This window comes from Anopheles moucheti, chromosome 3, assembly GCF_943734755.1.
Source record: "Anopheles moucheti chromosome 3, idAnoMoucSN_F20_07, whole genome shotgun sequence".
Classification (NCBI taxonomy): Eukaryota; Metazoa; Arthropoda; class Insecta; order Diptera; family Culicidae; genus Anopheles; species Anopheles moucheti.
Window position 1 is genome coordinate 86,205,001 of NC_069141.1, and position 21,022 is coordinate 86,226,022.

Genomic DNA, 21,022 nt, shown 5'->3' on the forward strand with positions numbered 1-21,022 from the left:
GAGACTGAAGTGGATGAAAAATAGTAGAACAAAATATAAGACCACTAGAAATGGTACATCTTTTTGACACACTTTTACCACCGCTTCACGGGTCGCTCGGACCGGGGAAGCGGTGACGATGTATAAAAAAGAAGGATAGGTCATGAAATGGAAGCAACATAATGCAACTCGCAAGTCTCTCTTCTACCTTCTTTTTTTGCAAATGCCCGACCTACGTCTATCGTCGTGCTTCCCGCTCAAGGAGTGTGCAGGATTTGTTGTAATCCTGTCGTCACCCGGTTTCATGTCGTTAAGGATTCGCTTTTGAAGTGTAAAGTACTTTACGGTCGTGGTTTGCCAGGAACTTTGGTCGTGTAATCGACGACGGTTCTCGCTCTCTCTCGGTGTGTGTTTGTGTACTGTTTGTGTCGTTGTGTGTTTGCAGGTAAAGTTGTACGTTGACTTTTCGCGGACTGGCAGCTTACAGCTGTCAAGTATTGGTTGCATTTCGCTCGGAAATCATTGCAAATGCATTGCTCGAATTGCTCGTTGCAGTCGGTCTGTTGCGTACTTTTCCAGCATCGTGGTATCGACAATAGAGGGAATGAAATATTCATTCGCGGTGAAATGTAATCGTTTATAAAATCCTCATACTTACACCTTTTGTGGGCATTGCCAATATTGGTAGCTAGACTTCAAGAGAGGGGACCATAGACAAGTGGGGAACTTAGTGTTTACATGAAGTACTAACATAAAGTGTTGAATACGTAAAACCAGTCTTGTCAAATTGGACAAATTAGTAGAAGTTCTTACACTATTTTATCATTGCAAATAAATGTTCAATTATGTTTTAGTAGTGTAATTATGTGCATTGATTAAATATATTTGTATGTTAAGTTCAATGAAAGTTAGTAAATGTATAAATCTGCATGCCGGCTAAAAAATATTGATTAGAGCATATGGTTGAATATCTCGCAATAGATTAAACATTGTTACACGTACGCCATCTAAGCCCGTTATGCAATTGGGGGCACTTCCCTATCCTCGACCATCGCCACTAAGCTATTGATAGCTCAATTTGACCTGCTGCTAAACACACTAAAGTTTCCGAGTTTTGCCAAGGGACCGTTCAATACAATCTCGGTTCACTTTTCCACAAATCCCTGTCGCTCCCACCGTTTTCTCGATGATTTGGAACTAATTAAAGCAATAAATAATAAATAAAGATGCTAAAGTGGGTAAACCTTCCGGTTTTAGCATGCATGTGTTGCTCTGCCGCTAAGCGCCATCGCCGGTTCCGCACGGTTGGGGAAAGACCAATCCTCTTGACCACTAAGCCGTCTGGAAGGAACGCAGCTAATAGTGCTTTTGGGTATTGTTTCTTCTTGTGGGTGGTTTGGTGCAAAAAGGAGCGTTTGCATTATATGGCTCACGTATCGGTATGCTTTTAGCCTTCTTTAGTTTGGGTCGATGCAATGCCGTTTGAGCACGGCGTATATAGCAGCTGTGCGGGCAAGCTAAAGGAGTTGTTAATTGGTGTTCTGGTGCTCTCCAGGTCTAGACCGGGATCGAGGTGGCAAACTTTAACCTCAGAGGCTCCCCGCGGGAAAAAAGGAAGGAAACTACATTCGTATTTGTGATAACGAAGCAGAATATGTTCCCAGCTCATTGAGGGGGGCGAGCGTTTAGTGCAGTGAAGGTGCTTATCACCATCTGGTGGATGGCGATAGGGAAGGTTTAATGGGGTGTATTTGACTTTAAAAGTACTTGTGGTTTGGTATTCTTTTCGCATAAGCTATTAATTAATTTGTCTTATAGTTAATGTAGTTTCGGCAGTGTTTAAATATAGTTCTTATCTTTTTGTTGTTGTTTGATATACCGCGATGTTATAAACCTGCAACATTAATTTCAAATCTTAAATTGATTTGATGTTTATTTATTACAATCTTTTAGATATTATAAAAATGATAAGCTCTCATGTTCATTGGAATGTAATCAATTCTCAAAACACAAGATTTGATCGTTTTATGGATGTGATCCTAGTAAATTTATTTTATGCAAATATGATTAAAGAATGTTTGATGGGGGAGTACATTATTTTGAAATGTTTTAGTAGATTTTGTTAACTAAGAGTAACTTAAGTAAACATTACTTTGGTTTTTTTTTTCGTTGGTAAAAAAGTAAAAAGGCAATATCCATTGTCTTTTATTTCGTCAGCATTTTTGGTATGTTGCAATATTTTTTACTACTGAACCGGCTGTTACTCAAACTGTCCTTCCTACGGTAGATCACAAGCATTCATCTAAAAGTGCAACACAAAAAATACAAGGAAAAATAGTTCTAACAAGCGCTGATAATAGTGGCAAGGCAAGGAAAGGCAAACCCATATCGAACCATATGCTACTTGCGAACAACAGCGGAAGTAAAGAAGGAATCTTCTCGGATGTCCAGTTTGTCTTTTACCAGTCTGACAACGGTCATTTAGTGTGGTTATTGTATTTTTCCCTGCTTCGTTTACACACGCTCACAAAGTGGGTGACATTTCCTCCGTCCCGTACGGTGACACACACAAGGACGGAAAAGGATTACCACGTGGAACCTCGCACCGGGAACAGCAAACCAGTGGTTCTTTTCGCTATATATTTTGTCTTGGTCAGCCTGTTATCGGGCACCGGAACATTATTGCTGTCGTTGAGAGCATCTTTTGCGCCGTTTGCCCAGCAAGGGTCAATTTTCTTATCCATTTCATGTACCCCGTATTCGTTCTCCGGTTGTATTGAAGTGCGGATCCGCTTACTCCGTCGCGTTCTGTTTCCGTTTCCGTTGGGCTTTAGCATTTGCCCATCTGACCTTCCTCGGCACAGGCCACAGGGAAAGGTTAGCAAAATCCAAATTGCACATTTTCACAAAATGCCAACTGGAATTTGTTGCCGAAATCAGCCGCCCCATCCCCATTTCATTGTCGAGACAAACAATATTTGACTGGTAAAATTGTTTGCATGCCTGTTGGTGGCAGCACAACACAGCAGTTAACGTCACCGAGTTTGTTCAAAACCGAACATCTATGCGTCCTTCTCATGAACGGTCCGGTGGGTGTGAGTGTGTGTGTGTGCGAATGCGAATGTCATTTGCACTGTATCCTCGCCCATAAACTTATGTGCTGTTTGCATGTCTGCTGTCTATCTGTTGTGTGCGCTTTGTGCTTCCTTTCGACTGGTTGGAAATGGCAATGTGTGACCGATAATCTCTAGCGTTCTTTTGTGTCGGGTTTTGCAAAGGCAAGCCCTTCAACCAGATGTAAAACGCGGCGCCCTTTTTATTTGCTGTTGATCGATAAGGATAAAACGTTATCCGTTGGGTTAGATTGAGGGTGCTTTCATCCTCTCTAACCATTAATGGCTATCGATGAATATATATATATTTCTTCCATATTCGATATGTAATAAGAAAATCGTATGTAAGTCGTGAAAAAGGTCGCGCGTCCTCTTTGTATCAAGAATGTCTTTCAATCGTTCAGAACGTCGTTGAGAGTTTTCCTTTATTTTTTGCGCCCCCATTTTGCAACACAGCTCTGTTGTAATGCGCGAATCCCTATTGTTGGTGCGCTGAACAGCCTTTCCAATATTTTGCCAGTTTTGGCAGACCTCTGCACTTGTGCGCTATCGTCTGCGAACCCTTGGCACGATTGTCACGTGGCGTGATGGGCGGCACACAAGTTATGAGATCTTCCGTGGCAAGTTGAGCTTCTGCATTCGGCGGTCTGCGGTATCTTGGTGTGTGGGTCGTTGCGCTTGATACTCGATATAAAGAGAACATAGAATGGATTTACACAGTGTGGCACCGCAATGTTGTGCGATTGTACGGCTAATGTCGTCGAATGTTGTGGGTCTTTATGGAAATGGAAAATCTCGTTAACGTACCCACCATATGAAAGCAGTATACCGGCACGGCTAAATTTATCACGGCGCGAGAGCAAGATAATAGTAGGATGGAAAAGATTGGTTCCGAGAAATCGTCGTCCGAGATTGTACCGATTGCGCCATCTACGCATGTAGAATTATACTTGTAATACTTTTTAAATCAATTTGATGATTATGCGGAATATGAACGAAATTTGTATCGTGCATGTTTGTTTATCTCGTTAGCATGTGCTACGATTGTGTAAGCTTGTGATATTTTGCTGCCTGGTTGGAATATTTTTAAAATATATGAGGTGGATGTTTTGTGTAGATAAACTTTGCAATAAATGGGGCGGCCCAGTGGCATGATGGTAGCGGAGCCGGTCTTCACACGAACGGCCCGGACCAAAATCCCATCCGGACCAATCCCCCGTAGCCAAGGACTGACTATCCGGCTACGTGGTCAAATAAGTCGATACGGCCAGGCCGTTCTAACGAAAAAAAAAAAAAAAAAAACTTTGCAATAACGAACACTCAACTAAGACTTTAGTGATCTTTTTTTGTATCAAATTAAAAATCTAATCCTGACATCAGACTCTTCCAATATCAATTTTGATTGGCAACAAAAACGTCCGAGAGCGCTATCGGGACAAAGAAAATTGAGGAAGTAATCTTCCACTTGAGATTCGTTTTCGTCACGTACGTCCAGAAATCTCCATCATCGATAGCAAAGTGGTGAAAAGGTTTGCCCCATATTTCCTGCATATTCGCTAGCCTCACACTTCCAAAGGACTTCTTTTTCCACATTCTTTGGGCCGTTGCCTGTTTGTTGATGGTGTGTGATGGTGAGGAATATAAAGTTTCCCCGTAAGCCAACACTAACTTCGGTTGCAGTTTTCCTCATTGTCGGGTTCAATATCGTGTCGGGTTCGATGTACTTCCGCATTTCGCACAATTGCATTTGCACTTTACTCGGCGAAAGGCGCACCACACATCCACACTCGATATGCTCTTGCTGACCATGTGCCTGTCCCGGGTGGCCAGTGCTTCCGATATCCCATCCCTGTCCACCCTTCTGGTCCCCGGGTGCATTAAAAGAGTTGATGATTATGATGGTGTTCGGGTCGAAGTGGTGTCGTATGGTCCGATCGTATGAAGGTTGTAACAACAGGCAAGTATCGTACGGGCATCGCATTGGCCTCTTTAAGTTCTCGCAGCCTCTCAGCTTACGCTCGTATCCTTTATCGGTTGACCACATTGTCAATGTTTACGGAGGGAAAAGGCATGCTTGTGGAAGTGTGTTAATGGGACTGGTCCTTGTACTCCTCCGTGAAGGCAGCATATAGGGGCCGGTCAAGCAACAGCGAAGTAACCGATGTGAGCTTTATGTGGACATTGTGAACACGACGACGACAAGAACCGGCGAAGTGTGCAAAGAACAACGTAATATTCCGATGCATCGGAAATTGTAACCGGTGGTAGTCTTCTTTAACTACCCCGCCTGTTTTCCTTTGGCCGTAACAATCGCGTGGTGTCGTGTTAAGTTGATATCATCTTAGCAGAGGACGAGACCCTTGAGCGCCAGTGCTGTATTGGGTCAGTGTACGGGTGAGAAGGTTTGTGGGGAAAAGGTGTTCATGTGATGAAAATTAATATGCTTTTAAATGAAATTTCATTCACTTGCGTAAGGAAAACTCACCAAGGACCGACTGGAGCTGGTGTGCCATCGAAAGGAACATTAAGATAGCGTGTACGGGAGAGTTCATACGTCGTATCTCATTGCAAAAGGTTCTCTAATATCTGGGTGCTCTAACAGTTTCCTGGCATCAGTTAGAAAACAAAGTAATGGGAGATCCTTATTTTTTTGCATTTTGTTCAAAATTGTATCTACTGGTCAGTTTCAGTTTATGTTGGATTTTCGACAATGAGTAGGTCGAGAAAAAAAAGTTTTGTATAATTTTCAAACATTTTTTTTGGTTGTTGTTTTTCCTATTTTTGACTGAAGCTCAAAAATAAGAGTGATCGCACTAATGAGAAAACTCCCCACAACATGGAAATTGGCACAGTAATTTTCATCCCTATGGTCAGCAGTGGAGTCCTAGTCCGGTTTTACCATAAACATGTTGATTTAGGTAACGCTTCCAGGAAATCCATGTTTTCAATCCTGTGCTGTGGGATGCAGCGAGGTGAAGGTTGGATCCGTTGGGAATTAGGTACAGCCATCGGAACACTCAACTCACTCTGTAAAGTCAATCAGAAACTCGCACCACCTCACCTCATCAGCACCATTTAGCTATTGCGAGAGAATGTTGCACCATGCCCTAAAATGCCGCATGCCTGGTTCGATCTCTCCGCTATGCAGATGCCACTTGGGTCTGTCGCTTCGTTTGGTAACGCGAGGAAAGGGGGCCCCGTCGTCACCAGCATCATATCCCGTACGGTTGAGCGCGCACACCGAGCTTTTGTGTTGCATTGGTGGAAATTAATTTATATTAGACTTTCATAAGTAGAATTTGATACGCAATGAGGAGCATGGTCTGCGGATGATGCGGTACGTGGAATGTGGTCAGCTTTCGGACACAGTACGCACTGTTGGGGTTCTGGTGTATCTGCATACACGGGTGGGGGGAGTGGGAGGGTATGCCTACGGACAAGCATGCGGACGTATTATGACAACACGTACATGCACTAAACAATCCATTATCGGGATTTTCCTTCATCATTCACATTGTGTGTGTCGTCTGTGCTGCTGCGGGTCGGCCAGTAGCTACGATTATATTCCCCCCGTCTGCTCGAGGGCCGGCAGAGTTGGGATTACCGAGGTTTCGTCTCGGTCTTGGATGGGCGGGAGGAGAATAGTAGCGTAAATCAATATCTGGTAAGGCACCAGACAGTGCTAACATATCGCAATGTGTGCTAATAGCGGTTGCATTGCTTTAGCTTTATCCCTCAGGCCGGTTCTGCCTAACCACCTTACCGCAGTTGCGACGAGGACCAACTGCGTCAATGGAGATGGGCATCGATTTAAATGTACTTCAGGGAGCTTCGGTACGTGTGTGGTACGGGTGGGTAAAAGAATACGAGACAACGAGATTGGCGTATCGATTAAGGGTAAAGTGATATGATGGTACAACGGTTGGAGGCGGGCGATAGAAGGTGTAAGGTGCGCTGGAGATATACGATGCAGATAAACATGTGAGCTCATATGTTTAATTAGGGCTTTACAAAGCGCTGAGCACTCTTAACCATCCTCCCCCCGCCCATGCTGGAGATAAGCTCTTGTTCAACAACGTTGGCTTTAGCGTATACTCTCCCTTTTGACCCGGGGTGTCTCATCCCGTAATCACCTTTAACGCTAGAGACGCACACACGATGGAAGATGCTGTGAGAAGCTCTTCGTATTCTGGGGGTGCTCTGGGTGATAGTCGGGTCATGGGTGCCGGAAATCGTCCTTCACGCGACGATGTACACATGATGTTAGGGGTAATAGAATAATGGGACTCCTCTCCCTTTTAATGGAGGTCGCACACAATGCCGGAAAGTGCATGCGTCCGCCATGGAGACCACAGCTATGGCCGATGGTCGTCTTGTAAGCCTATTTAAACGAGATTGTTTCAAACGCCGCTAAAAGTCGGACCCTCGTCGTCCCGTTTGAATTGATGGCACCGGCCAAGAGCGCCGGTGTCCTTCCGAAATTATCAACCAATTTCAGCAACATTGAACGATCCATTGAATGCCCTTAATCCCCTTAGTTGTACACCGTCACGAATGCGACTTCCAGTGGCCAGGGTACAAAATTAGCCATTTCATTGCCCTACTTAATCGGGACAGCAGAGAGAACGTAGCAGATCTACAGAACCTTGGTAGCTCGACAGGTAGTCGTGCTGTTTGCTAAATTATTGACAACCGTATTCCGAAGTCAGTAAGCCGCGCTTTGCCGACACTCACTCAACTTCACTGTAAAAAGGAGGATCGCGGTGGCGGCAAGCTAATGGTTTTGTGGATTCGGCTGTAACACAGTCGGCTCGCTCGTAGCAATACGCACCGGCACACGTTTCTACTGGGCCAGCTATAGCCCACCCAACACCACAACCAGTTGGAACTAATTAACGTCAACCGGAGTGATAATTGAGCACCGGGAATATGTGGGACACACCGAGGGTGACGGACAACTGCGGGAAAATGATGGCGAACGGTGAGGATTCTGGTACTGAACCTGCGTTCGACTGCCGGAAATCGACGGGGATATAGGAAAGGTGTAAACACACCACCTACAGTCATGATGCATGCTACCCGTTATTCCGGATCTCTAGTTCACGACTCTAGTCTACCGAGTTGACGATGAGCTTGTGGTTTTTGTGGTTGTACCCCGGAACGCGTGCTTCGCACTGAAATGAAGTGTCTTTTTTTTTGGTTGGTGTTTTGTCTAGGTCACGATGCACGGCAAATGACAGGAAGCGCATTTTACATGCAGATCTAATTGCCTAAGTAACGCGATTCTGTTACGGGCAACGTGGCGATCACGTGTGTTGGAAGGTGATCTTTCGCTGTTTTTCCAGCACTTTTCGTGGTTCGCTTTCGCGTGAGTGTGATGTCACTCTGATTTCAGTTTTGTTCCTATCGAGTTCCTAAATAAATTCGCAAATACCGCTCACCTTGGCTGTTGTTTCTTCCACTTGTTTGTTGGAACCGTGCCCCAGTGGCATGCTGTGGCCCGTCAAGTCAATCGGCCACAAACTCAGATTTATGTGATTGGCTTCACCGTACGAACCGGCAACCGAACGGAAGCGGGAGGTCATATTAATAAGTATAAATTGTTGTTCGTATGCTGGTGCCGTTCTCTGTCTTCGTTACGGCGCTGGGCAAGTGACGATACTGTCGTTTATTTAGATAGCACCCACCAAGTTAAGAATTTTACTCGATATTGGGTGGTGGTGTTTTGTTTCCCTTTCTTTTTTGTTGATTGGTCGAGAAACAACTGCAGCATCATCGTGGCAACGCGAAATAAAAATGATGTGAAATGGATTTGAATCCGTTCATCTTACACATTGAAGGCGCAATAAAGTGTTGGGGTGTGGGAATACCCCCAGTATAGTAAATTGGGAAAGAGGCATCTCTAGTTACGAGTTTTTCGTTGAGATATTTCAATAAGAATCTCAAAAAAAAATACGAAATTAAAACACATGAATATGTTTGTTTTTCAGTAGTAACCGAGAAGAATTTATTGAAGTGCTTATAGGGCTCGGAAGATACAAGACGTATTATAATTTTAATCAGAGAAGTATGGCTTCGTACTAAAACGAGTGTAAACATGTGATGATAATGAATTTTGAGCAGCACCAAAAGACAGCTCTAGCCAAGTCCTGACCTTCATCGCCCGATGTCCTTTTGGCAAAGCAAAAGAGCATAAAATCCTTGAACTACTTACCTCTATCGCATCTGAACTTGACGATCCAGTGTTACGGAACGGGAACGGTGGTAAAATAATGATGTTCCGGTGTTTGGATCGTTAAAAGCTTCGAACTTGTTTGATGTGTGTGCCTTTTACCGTAGCAGCCAAGAAGAAATACGGCTGCAGTCATCTCTGCACCTTCCCGAAAGCGGGGGCAAATATCCAATGGAAAAGACCGATTTCCGAAGACCCGTGCTGGCTGTGCTGCTGTGGAGAGTATATAATGCAGAGGCATTTTGGAGGGATATGTCCCGAACTGTCGCCTACAAATGGTACCACACTTTGTGGACGTACGATGAATTATTATGTCGGGGTTGCATTATGAAGTGACTTCAGGACCGAGCAGCATCTATCGCTTTTTCCGTTGTATCGGCACGAGCGAGCAAAGCACTTTCATCTGTCTTTTCGTCTTCTCGTCTTCCCGGTTGCAAAGCATCTTTCGGAACATACGGAGCCAAGAGTCCAATAATCTGAAACAAGCAATCTTAAAGGGATGCTGTTTAGATTAAATGGTATCAGGTTGGTGGAAAATGGATCACTTCGTTCTGGGGGTGTACGCTGGCCTGTAGTTCATTCTTCATTGAACAGCCTGGGATTGACCATACCACTCACACTTTACGATGGCCACAGCTGGCGGCGAAAGGTGTTCATAAATTGTTGGTCAGTAGAAGTGGAGCAGTGGTGCGAGTAGCCCATGGCAGGTTCAATTATTTTGGGTCACAGTTAGTCGTCGAGCGCGTTTGCGTGTGTTTGTGCGAGCCATTGCGCTTATAGCCTTGCTGTTTACAAATGTTCTGCTAATAAGCTGTGCCAATGCGGTCAATTTGTGAATACCAGCTTAACATTCATGGTATGTCGCAGGTTATTGACGGGGAATGTCCCCCCAACCAGTCGGAAAATTTAGATGCCACATAAAGTGTTGTGAGAAATTTGGGACGTGTTAGCAATCCGTTCCAAATGTCTACGTATTTCACATTTGCAAAGGAAGTAAGATATTTTTGTATGGGTTCTGTTGGAAAAATCAATACGAATCCGATATGATGTCCCTCTTGGCTTAAGATCATAAGCCGATCATATATTGGCACCACACAATGTGGCGCTCGTTGGATGCTTTATGATGGATTGCCCCTATTGCGAGAGGATGGTTCACTGTCCAGCAAATTATAGCGAATGCCGAATGCACCACACCGATCCGTCAAGGATGCATCCGTCGCCAACGTATGCGAATCGAATGAGACCAGCGCCAAAGCGAGCGTGTGTTTGGTGGTGGCGTGTTCGTTAATGTCGATGTGATGTTACAAAACGCAGCTGGTGGTTGACGACTTACCTTCGACGCTCCATCCGCTAAGCGCATTGGCCCAAAGCTTCATCGCATTTGTAGGAGGACGTATGCGAAGGTAGGGTACACCGCGGGCTCTGTGTTGCAGCAGAGAAGAAGCACGAGTCCCGTAAATGCACCGCCTCGCCGTTCTTTTGAAGATCCTTATTTATACAATACGATCTGTTGGTTTGTGGCCGACGGCCTTTCGGGACGGGCGTATCATATGTCTGCTAACATTGAAAGTCGCCCCGGCACCGGGCGGTGGTGCTTAATAAGGATTTACTGTACGGTTTGCTGATGTCAGAATTGATAGGCTATCGTACCCGTGCCCAACCGTCGCTGCATGTTGCTGTTGAAATGGTTAACAGACGGCACACCGTTGCAGAGCCCTGAATGTTGGCGAAGGTTGGCGATTGGAAACCATAATGCCTGCGCTATTGTTAGTTGAAATGTACGATGCACGTAACGATGGGTTGCGCTGTTACTGTCAGAACCGACAGTGTAAGGGATATGTTTGATATGCTGTAGTATTAGTGGATGATGATAAACAGGTACCGTGTTTTTTTTGTGCTGGGAAATACATAATTTTTAATTTAACGTTACTTTTATGGTATGTTGTAAACGAAATTTACAAACATATGCCACCGAAACAAGGAGTTTTTGGAATCGTCGTTGAATTGAAGGTGTATGAATTTATAAATTATTCTGTGAAATCTTTTTTTAATTTGCCATAGCAATTCTATTCAAAAAGTAGATGTGGAGATTAAATATACTCTCGCTAATGAGATATTTCAGACTTTTTTTTTTAGATTCACGTGCTTAACAGGACATTAAGGTCCTTTCGCCGGGAAGGATATTGTCATCAAACTTATTATAAGTCCCAAAAAAGCGAGCAATTTATTATACGAATTTATCAAAAACCTTTTATTTCATGTCTTAAATTGCATATCTTTGGTCATATTTTTTTTGCCTTACCTAAATCATTAACATTAAGCAAAAAAAAAAGGATGTGATGACGAACGCGCAAGGAAACACTTTATGACCTTCTAACAGCAGTTCAGCGTCACTTCTTAACCTTCAGGCGAAAGGGCACCCAGCTTTTCCGCGCGAAGCTCACAGCTGGAAGCCTTTGAATACTTTGCTCCTGGGTAGGAAGCAGACGGTTGGCTTTTTCCAACGCTGTGATGCTGCTGTTGCTACTCTTGAGAACACCCAGGATGAGTCGGCAGAAGCACGAGAGCTTTGTGCACTTTTCGTACTCCCTAGCACGTTTTCTCGTTTGATGGCAGCTTTCTTCATTTGTGCAGCTTCATCCGTATATATTTTTTTTTATTGCTGTGGGCAGGGTGGGTGTGTGAGTGCACAGGAAGGAGTGTGTTCGTGTTTCGCATTGTTATTGTGCAGCTTAGTTCATATTTATAAATTCTTTTATCGTATTTTTTTTTTGCGAAGTTTGCTATCATATTTTTCTATTTTGCTTGGGTAAAAAAGGTCAATTGGATGCTCGTTCGGTTACATTGATCGATCGAGTTTTTATTCTGTTTATCACACCAGGGTGTGTGTGTGTGTTTTTTTTTATCCTGTTATCCGTTTGTTTAGTAATTGGCGGCATGTGAAAAGCATAATTTTCCATAACAATGAATATCAATGACTTGTGTATGCTTCTTTGCCCATCGTTGCAGCCGCGTAACCCCCAAGAGTGTGCGGACAAACTTAATCAATTAATCATAATGAAAAGGGTAGCAACAACAACCAGAGAAGTTGGGTTGGAAGTTGGCGTTAATCTTACCGAGCAAAGCATAAAGTTTTTGAGAGCTGGTTTCTCAATTTAAGAATAGCAATGAATTGATTTATCATTTCTATTTTGTTAATAATTTGAATCTTTCAGTTACAAAGCATAGACATGTGTACTATTGTTGTTTTCCTAATTCCTTGTGGATTCAGGATTGTTGTTGAAACCTGTTTTGTGTTGCAAGCTGTTATGCTCAATCGTTCAACAACAAAACATCCAAGTTATTAAAATTCAAAGCAATACAAGTGACCAAACCCGGCAAAAAGGATAGCCAGCCGGGGAAGGATTGGTGTGAAATGTTCGTGCCTATTTTGGGTACCCGAAATCCAAATTCAAACACCGATCGGAAGATGCTTTCCGATGCTTCCGTTCTCAGGATTCTGGCAGCGTTGGGCGGACAGAAGGTGGGATATTTCGGTTTGTGGGTTTTCGGTCAAATCTTTCCCGGATCGGCCAAAATGCTGCCAAAATTGGTATTTTTGGTCGTGTCGGACGAAATTCCGTACCCGGGGACGACTTGCGGCGAGTGGTTGGCAACTTCCTCTTCGGTGGATGTTTTGTCCAGTTGTTTTTTATATCTCTGCCACGTTTTGCGGCCCTATTGCTGCACGGTCAATAGGCTGGATGGCAAAGGAGAGATTGTTGTTTTGCCAATCTCTCGAGAAGGGGGAATGAAGACGGACGCTTGTTTACCATAACATCCAGCAGCTACGTGAATTGCATCCTGCGCTCCATCCTTCCGGCAAATACCCCGAGAATGTTTCCACTGTCCAGCCTGCAGGATTCGTATGCTGTATGCCATTGCCCGGGAGGCAACCGGGAGCGAATAATTGATGTTTGTTTATCCGACTGATAAGCAAAGTGGAACGGAATATCTTCGCGCAGTAATTTCCTTCCTTCGCGGGCGTTTTTTTTTCCTTTCTTGGGACGCGTGATGTGGTGGGGCCTTTCCTCTCCGTCTACCGCTTGACCAGTGATTTTTTGCCTCTTCATCTACCGGCTCTCGAATATAGAACCTTCCTTATGGGGGCGCTGTTTATGAGTTTATGTGTTTTGCTACTAGAACTTCGGCTCTCCATCTCGGAAGAAGCTGCTCAGGACGTAAATTTACCCGCGTTCCATTGAAGCTGCATCTTTAATATTATATGGCTTTGTGATTAATCCATGACGGTTCTTCCTGTGTGCTATCCGGCGTGGGGATAAAGGATGCCACAAGGCTTGGCTGCAATATTACTTTTGTTTTTTGTTCTGCTGCTGCTGCTTGCTTACAAGTATCCAGATACTTATCTTTGGTTCTCAACATCCGAACCTAAGTGGAAGTAGGAACACAAAAAAAACTGAAGGCATCTTTGTCGTTCATTAGCGATTTATATAGAATTATTTAGCCCATTCTATGTTGTCTAACCTTTCTACCTTTTGTCGGGCAAGTTGTTCGTAATATGACTAAAAATACGAACCTACGAAAGGAAAGGAAGTAACGCTCCGTGATCGCTCTTCAGGAGCATCTTTTGCATGTCTGTGTCCATTATGGGTTGCGCATAAATCTTTGAAGAATGTCACGAACTTTCGAAGGAAGTAAGTTACGTCCCCTTGGTATATTAAAACCAACCTACCGTCGGCATGTTTAATAAGGTTAGAAAAATCATCTCGTTGTTGTTAGTAACGTTTTAACCATTTGTGCAAAGTAATTGTATTTTGTTACTACTTTTTTGGTTTACAAATTTTGTTTCCATACAATCTCTTTAACTTTAATTGATAGGAATCTTCATCGATTTCGACCACCCACACATAGTAGCTTAAAACTCATTATCCGGGGCGCATTGAATTTCAACAAAAGCGTGGGGGAAAGTTCGTTTTCTGGTCGATTTGGTTGCTTTCCTGCGTGGGCTAATAATACTCATCATCAATCTCGTTGGGATAGACAAAATGGTGGTTCTCTTTCTCCCTAGGACTCGGACCCAGCGCGGTGTATCGAATGGTTCAATGGGGGAAATTAAGCTTGGCGATCTTCATAATAGATGAAGTTGTGCGCGGTTCGAAGGTTTTTCGGGTAGGGTGATGAAGATCCCAGATCCGTGATAGAGTAGATGGACCATGCCATACCCGTACCTAAGCCCGACTTTGGGGAAAGGTAAATAACGCACGTCAAAAGAGAGAAAGAGTTGGTGAAGGATGAGGGGCCGAGGGCAGGCTCTGGATTCACTTTGGTACCAGCAGCATCCGTGAGAAGCTGGCGAGATTTCTGTAAGAATCGGAAGGAAGTTTGTAGATAAGAAAATGCCTTCTACTACCCACCTAGCGCTTTATCGGTCGTGCTCTTTCTCCTTCTCCGGAGAGCATAATTTTCACATAGCTTTTCTCCCCGTCCGTGCAAGATTGATGTGCGTTGTGTTCGATTCAGCAATCTCATCGATCCTGTTGGAAAATAGAACGCAAAACGCTGGAATGGAATGGGCTTAAACTGGGGGGCGAGATGGGGTCAGGATCGATGCCTCTGCCATCGTTCGCCAAACGCCGCCGTTAATGTGATGTCTTCCTTCCAGGCGCGCTAATGTGCCGCGCAAAGTTGGTTCTGCGGTGGGTGTATCGCGATAACTAGTCACCGTCTATGAAACGGTCGGTCTTATCCGCTACTCGGTACGTACCGTGGCCTCCCCACCCAAAATGTCATTGGACATATCACCACACCACGTGGCGGGCGCGGAACCGATGATGATGTGCTGCTGTATTGTCTTGTTGTGGGGTTGGCATTTGCGCCCATCACTCTATCGACTTAGGGCGCGTCGCGTATTAATTATGCGGGTATTATTGTCCGCTTTATCACCGTGAGTTATGACATAATCGCGGGGTGGCTTGAAGGATGGATATATGCGCGAACCGAATCCTTCACAACCTGGCAGGTATCGTGAATGGTGGTGGTGTAGATGTTAAGGTGGCGCTAAGCCGTGCTGTACAATAATAAAAACAATGTTCATCCTGCAAAGGACTCATCCGTCAAACGGGCGTCCCAGTGAGATTGTGATATGGGGACCAAGAAGAGTAAGACGTCTTCGAATATCTTGTCTGCAGCAACTCGATCATGAACGGCTCGTGCTTCCTAAATCATGATGTGCCTTGCTCGGAAAGAAATTCATGTGCCGTTCTTCCCCAAAGACCTGGGTGCTGCTTCGAGACACACCATGCACCGATAATACTGGCTTTGGCCTAGATGGAACGGAAGGGCTGTATGGTGGATTCTGTCATAAATCATAATGTAATAGCTCAATTAATTACGCATCGTGTGAAGTTCGTCGGTGTACGACTGATTTTTCCACAAGTTGTTATTGCTCATTTTTTCTGCTTTTATCGTTTATGTCTGACGATTAGTGGTCGTTCGGACACAACTATTTGGAGCCCAGAAACTTTTGAACTACGAAATCTGTCCAAATGATTGGTGAATGATATTTTTTGGGCGTTAGTTAGAGTGAGTTTTTGAAGTACTTTAAATATTGCTGAAAAATGTTGTTTACCCAAACACCTATGTCTATCGAACGATGTTTGTATTTGTAAAACATGTGTTTTTTTGCACTCCACAACAAGAGGCGTGTATTTATTTCCCTTAAGCAACCGCAAAAGTAAAACCTCCACCAGGATATGCCCCAAGCAGCCCAGAACGCGTGTGGTGGTATTTACAAATTTTAATTTACTCATCTTGCACCCAACAGTCATGATTTTCCTCTGGGTCCTTTTTTCCATCTCAATTTAAAGGTTTTTTTTACCTGTACGTTGACTCCACCTATGGTCGGATTGTCGTCGTATTTTTTCTGCATTTTCCGCGTATGCCTTTACCCTGTTTTTTTTGGGGAGTCTTTTTGCGACCTTTAACATGTATGCTACCAAAAACACATGATCTCAAACTGTTTTGATTGTTTAGATTGATGTAGAATTTATGTGTGCAATTTGTTTGGTCCGTTTTTCCGGGACTTTTTTTTTGCCATGCCTCTGCTACCCCCAAAAAGGATCAGGGCTTTGTCTTTTGGGGGTATGTTATTAAATATGGAACCATTTTTCTACCTCTAGCAGAGTTTAATTGTTAAACATGTTTGCTGTTGGTAAATGTTTGGGGTTTGTGTGTGTATATAATATGACAAGATTTACGAATTCATGTGAGAATGTTGGGACTATTGCTGGGTTGTTTTTGTTGAGGTATTACTGTTCCAAGTAGAAATCGCACAGGTAGATATGAAATCTTTCCATCTTTCACGTTCCAGCATTGTGTTTTCTGGTTAGATGGATGTGTTATTTGAAGAAGTTTAGTAAAGAATTATTTTCAGTTTGAACAGGATTCAGAAAGATTCCACATTTACCGCAACCATGCTCCACTTCAACTTCAACTGACTTGAAAACAATAAAAATGTAAAAATGCTAATCGAACTCCATAATCAGGTCAGGTTACACAATTTGGCAATATTTGTATAATCACGGATTAAAATTCCCCTCCATCTTCTCTACCCATTACACATACCCTTAGTAATGGGTATAACACCGGTTTGCCATGTAAAGGATTTGTTGATTGTTTGACATTTTAATCCGGTGTGTATTTCAATTCCAGCGAGCTATTTGCCAGGTACGCTAATGGCCACCATTGTTACAAAGCTCATGAAATAGCGTTTAGAGCGATACAGGTATATTCAATGGCGAAAGAAGACGGTGGTGCAGCTTTGGTATCGTGTCAGATGGTCCTGACTTTATTACCGAGTAAAAGCAGCGCTGCTGCTGCTTCTTCCCCAAACTCCCAAAACATTTGGTGAACGGACCAGACCTAGCCTGAAACGGGTGGTGGAGGCTCCATGGGCCAGGATAGTGTTGTTGATTGAACGCACAATTTGTGTAATCGGATTTAGATCAAAATCGAATTAATTGAATGCGGCCCTAATCATCCGCTATGCCGCTTGCCTGACGGACGTGGGATGATGTGTTGCGTCTGGCGAACGATGCTTTGCTTTGCCCTCTGCTGTCACGATAACGAACACACCGGAAGAGAAAGCCGACTACGGTAACGGATTCCCGACAAAGCCCTGTTGTGAAGGTGTGCGAATCTGTTTTCCAGACAAACAGATCCTTGCTTAAACCAGAATTTTCCTACAATCAGAGTCTGCAAAGGATGGGATAATGCTCGGCCGTTGGAATCGTGAAATTTTCCCTCGCTGGCTGTTTGTAGCGGTGAAAATGCGTTACATCATCTTTTTGATCCGGGGCGGGCTGTTATCGGTGGCTCGCCCCCGTGTTATCGGTTGACCCTGGGTAGTCGTTTGCGTTCGCCGTGCGGGGTGTCCCTTTTGATTGGTTGGGTTGGAAAATTGCTTCCGTAAAATGGCCGTTGTTAGCGAAATCAATTTATTAGGTGAGCACAAGAAGATTAAAAGTGGGGTTCATTTGGCCGCAGTGGTACGCCAACGGTTCGCTCGGGCACGGCACACTTCTATCCCCAAACTGATCGAACTTCGTGCTATCGGATGAGTGGATAAGATTGATTTTGATAGAATTGGTTCGTCGTCGTTCGATGTTGTTTTGCTGGCCGAAATCCGTCCGAAAAATATGTTGTTCGGACAAAAAGTGATTGTTTGTTTTCTCGGCACCCAGATGACCTAGAACTCTAAAACTCATCCAATAACAAATGGGGGGGTTTTGTTGACCAGTAATGATTGGGTGGAAATTGGATTTTTCTTTGCGAAATGTTTGGCTTGCAAATGTTGGTTTAAGTTGGTAACTTTATGGTGTTATTTTTATCAGTTTTTTGTCCTCCTTTTTTATGTGGTGTGCAATGTTGGGTTTGCTTTAAATGTTTCCTATCAATGCTCCATTGGCCGTAGGTATTTAATTTGTGAAAATAAATTGTACACCTACCTTTTTCGTGCAATTAAAAAAAACATATTGCATTTACCGCGCAAGTTTATTATCTGTGTCTCACCATCCCTTGTTTTTAAAGTACTGCACGATAAAATATGTATAGTAAACGATTAAATGCACACCAGCTGATTTTATGCAGCACGTTTGCCCGTTAGCACGTGCCTGTTTTCAACAAGCTAATTAATTTATTGAATTACATTTGAGTCACGTAATGTGTAACCTGTTTCGTGCGAATTTCGTTTTGTGTGCGTGTGTTCGCTTCTGGCACCCGAGTGGGTGGCAATCCAGACGGTATTGCCGTCTATTGGACTGCAAATAAAATGAAGTGACATTGGTGTGCTGCTAGTAGTAACATAATCGATATGTGGCAGGTGGTTGTTGCAGTCTGCCAGTTAACTGAATCTAAATTATCCCGTTTGATGTTTATGGAGAGACGAAAGGCTCTCGGAACATTGTACGTTAATTAAGTACTGCAATTTTGCTCACATGTGAGTTACATTTTAAGTGCATTGCGTATAGTGTTGATTATCGCTTTCGTTTTAAACTGTTTTGTAATGGTCTAAGCAATCGTATTTTTTTATAATAATCTTACGTAATTATTAACTGCTTCAATACTAATTGTTTAACCTAAAATTCTCTTTTTTGCATTGTGTTAACTAAAATTAAAAACATTATATTGTTACCTCAAGTTGATGTGGAAAAACTGACACCTTCGCTTCGGTGACTCGATCAATCATTTATCTTTTTGTACCGCAATAAAGGTAAAGGTTTTCCAGCAAAAAAATAAAGGACGAAACGAAAAATCACTTCTCGCGTCAACTAAATTTCGTACGACTTTTGGTTAGGCTCCAGAATTGCACTTTGTGATAAAGTAATGTCTCGCAACTTCCCGACGTACTCAACCACCCTTTCGGTGTCTAATAAAGAATATGAATGATGAGGTTGATGTGCGTACGGAGGCTACCAGGAGAGCAAAACATCATGCCCATCACCACCGAGTTGGGTGAAGCAGCCAGAAGCGCCAGATAAAAAGCGACAGCGGAAATGAGAAGCTTTAAGCTTTGCTTCAGCTCACCGAAACGATCGTAATTAATGAGGTCTTTGGCGTTTCGGCTCGTTCGCACTTGCGTCATTTTTATGTATTTGTTGTGCCTTCCCGGCAGCCGGTCGTTCGATGAATGTCACCAATCTGCGACGTCGGAGCTGAAGTAACGACCGAACCAAAACCACCCAGTCTCCCAGCCAGTGACAGTGAACTTTCTGACGGATGGAGAACACTCTCGCCTTATCTTGGCAACAGTGCGACCGACAACACATTAACTGCCATTTTCACAATCGTTAACCGAATTCCGCCGTCTAACGCCGTCTTTCTTTTCCTTTCTCTTTGCCAGCACTAATGTCGGTATCAACGTCACCATCAACGCCGGAAATGACTCGGATCTGTCTGGTGGGTCCGGTTGCACAGGATGCGGCAACGCTGGCAGCGGCCCAAAGCCTCAAACTGCCGATCGTGACTTCCGACACCGGTGCCGAGTACGTTGGGGATGACGACAGCATCAGCACCGTGTTCGTGTTGAGCGACTTCGAAGGCCCAGTTTACGACGCGATCTATAAGGCCAAGCAAAGGTAAGGTATAAGGAAGCGCAGGGCGTCGTCGTCGTCGTCAGTATCGATATGCAATCGGCCGCATTAAGGACGCGTGCACACGCGGATCTTTAACGGGTTTATTAAAGCTAGCCCGGAGACCGGAGAAGGCCGTATTTCTTAACTGTTATTGCCGTCGCAAATGACGTGCCGTGTTTTGTGTGAGGGTTGGGAAGAAGGTGAACATCGCATTTAGAGATACCATCTCTTTGAGGGGTTTTGTGTGATGTCTTGATGATTCTGTACGAATTGGGGCAGGAAAACCTGTGTCGAACTGTTGGGTTTGGTGCCTCAGGATATGTTTTTAATTTATGCTGTCGTGAAAAATACACTTCCACTTTTGTTGATGGCTCTGTGTGTTTGCTGTTTGGAAGAATGTGCTTTAAAAAAGTAATGTGCCAGTGTGAGTATTTTATGGGAAAGCTGTTGAGTTAAGATCAGGGTTGAATTGAATGTCGTTTTATTGGTAAGTGTTTCATGGTTGACTTCACATTTGTATTTTTTTTCTAAAATGTTGTATTAAAATCGATTTTTTGTGGGTATTTAAATTGACTGCATTGTTTGCTATATGCTTTTTATGTTCAACTTTTACCAAAAGTTTTTATATTGTGTATTAAATATTTTAAAATACTAGCTAAATCCTTTTACATTTTTTACAAAACCTTGTTAAATATATTCTCTTTTGTAGAAGAAGATTAAATGATTGAAAAAAAAATACTCCCTGATCATTCTTGAAATGCAATTACATACCACTTGTAATTATTGCACTTCAGAGGAAAATATTCGGTACCCGTTCAAATAAACACCACCATACTCGTGCAGTACACACTACATGTTCTGTCCGCTCTGCAATTATTAGCAAATGATCAGTGAGATTAAACTATCACGCAAACACATCACGAAAATAGTACGCTTTCATTTGTTTTGCATGGGATATGGGATATACAGAATCCTCCACTCCCCGGATGTTGTCAATTACGCAGAGTCGATACGGAAAGCGATTCGTAACAACCCGTTTTCCACTTAGCTTTTTCCACTCCATTGAA

General features: G+C 43.5%; 1 protein-coding gene across 3 annotated transcripts in view; it reads left to right on the forward strand.

The window, feature by feature from the left end:
* LOC128305747 (protein ECT2) overlaps nucleotides 1-21,022 on the forward strand; it is a 96,925-nt gene that overhangs the window by 22,837 nt on the left and 53,066 nt on the right. For all 3 annotated transcript variants that reach the window (XM_053043340.1, XM_053043338.1, XM_053043341.1), the window contains exon 2: nucleotides 19,724-19,958. In XM_053043340.1, coding sequence (XP_052899300.1) covers nucleotides 19,724-19,958 — 235 coding nt within the window. The remainder of the gene's footprint in view (nucleotides 1-19,723; nucleotides 19,959-21,022) is intronic.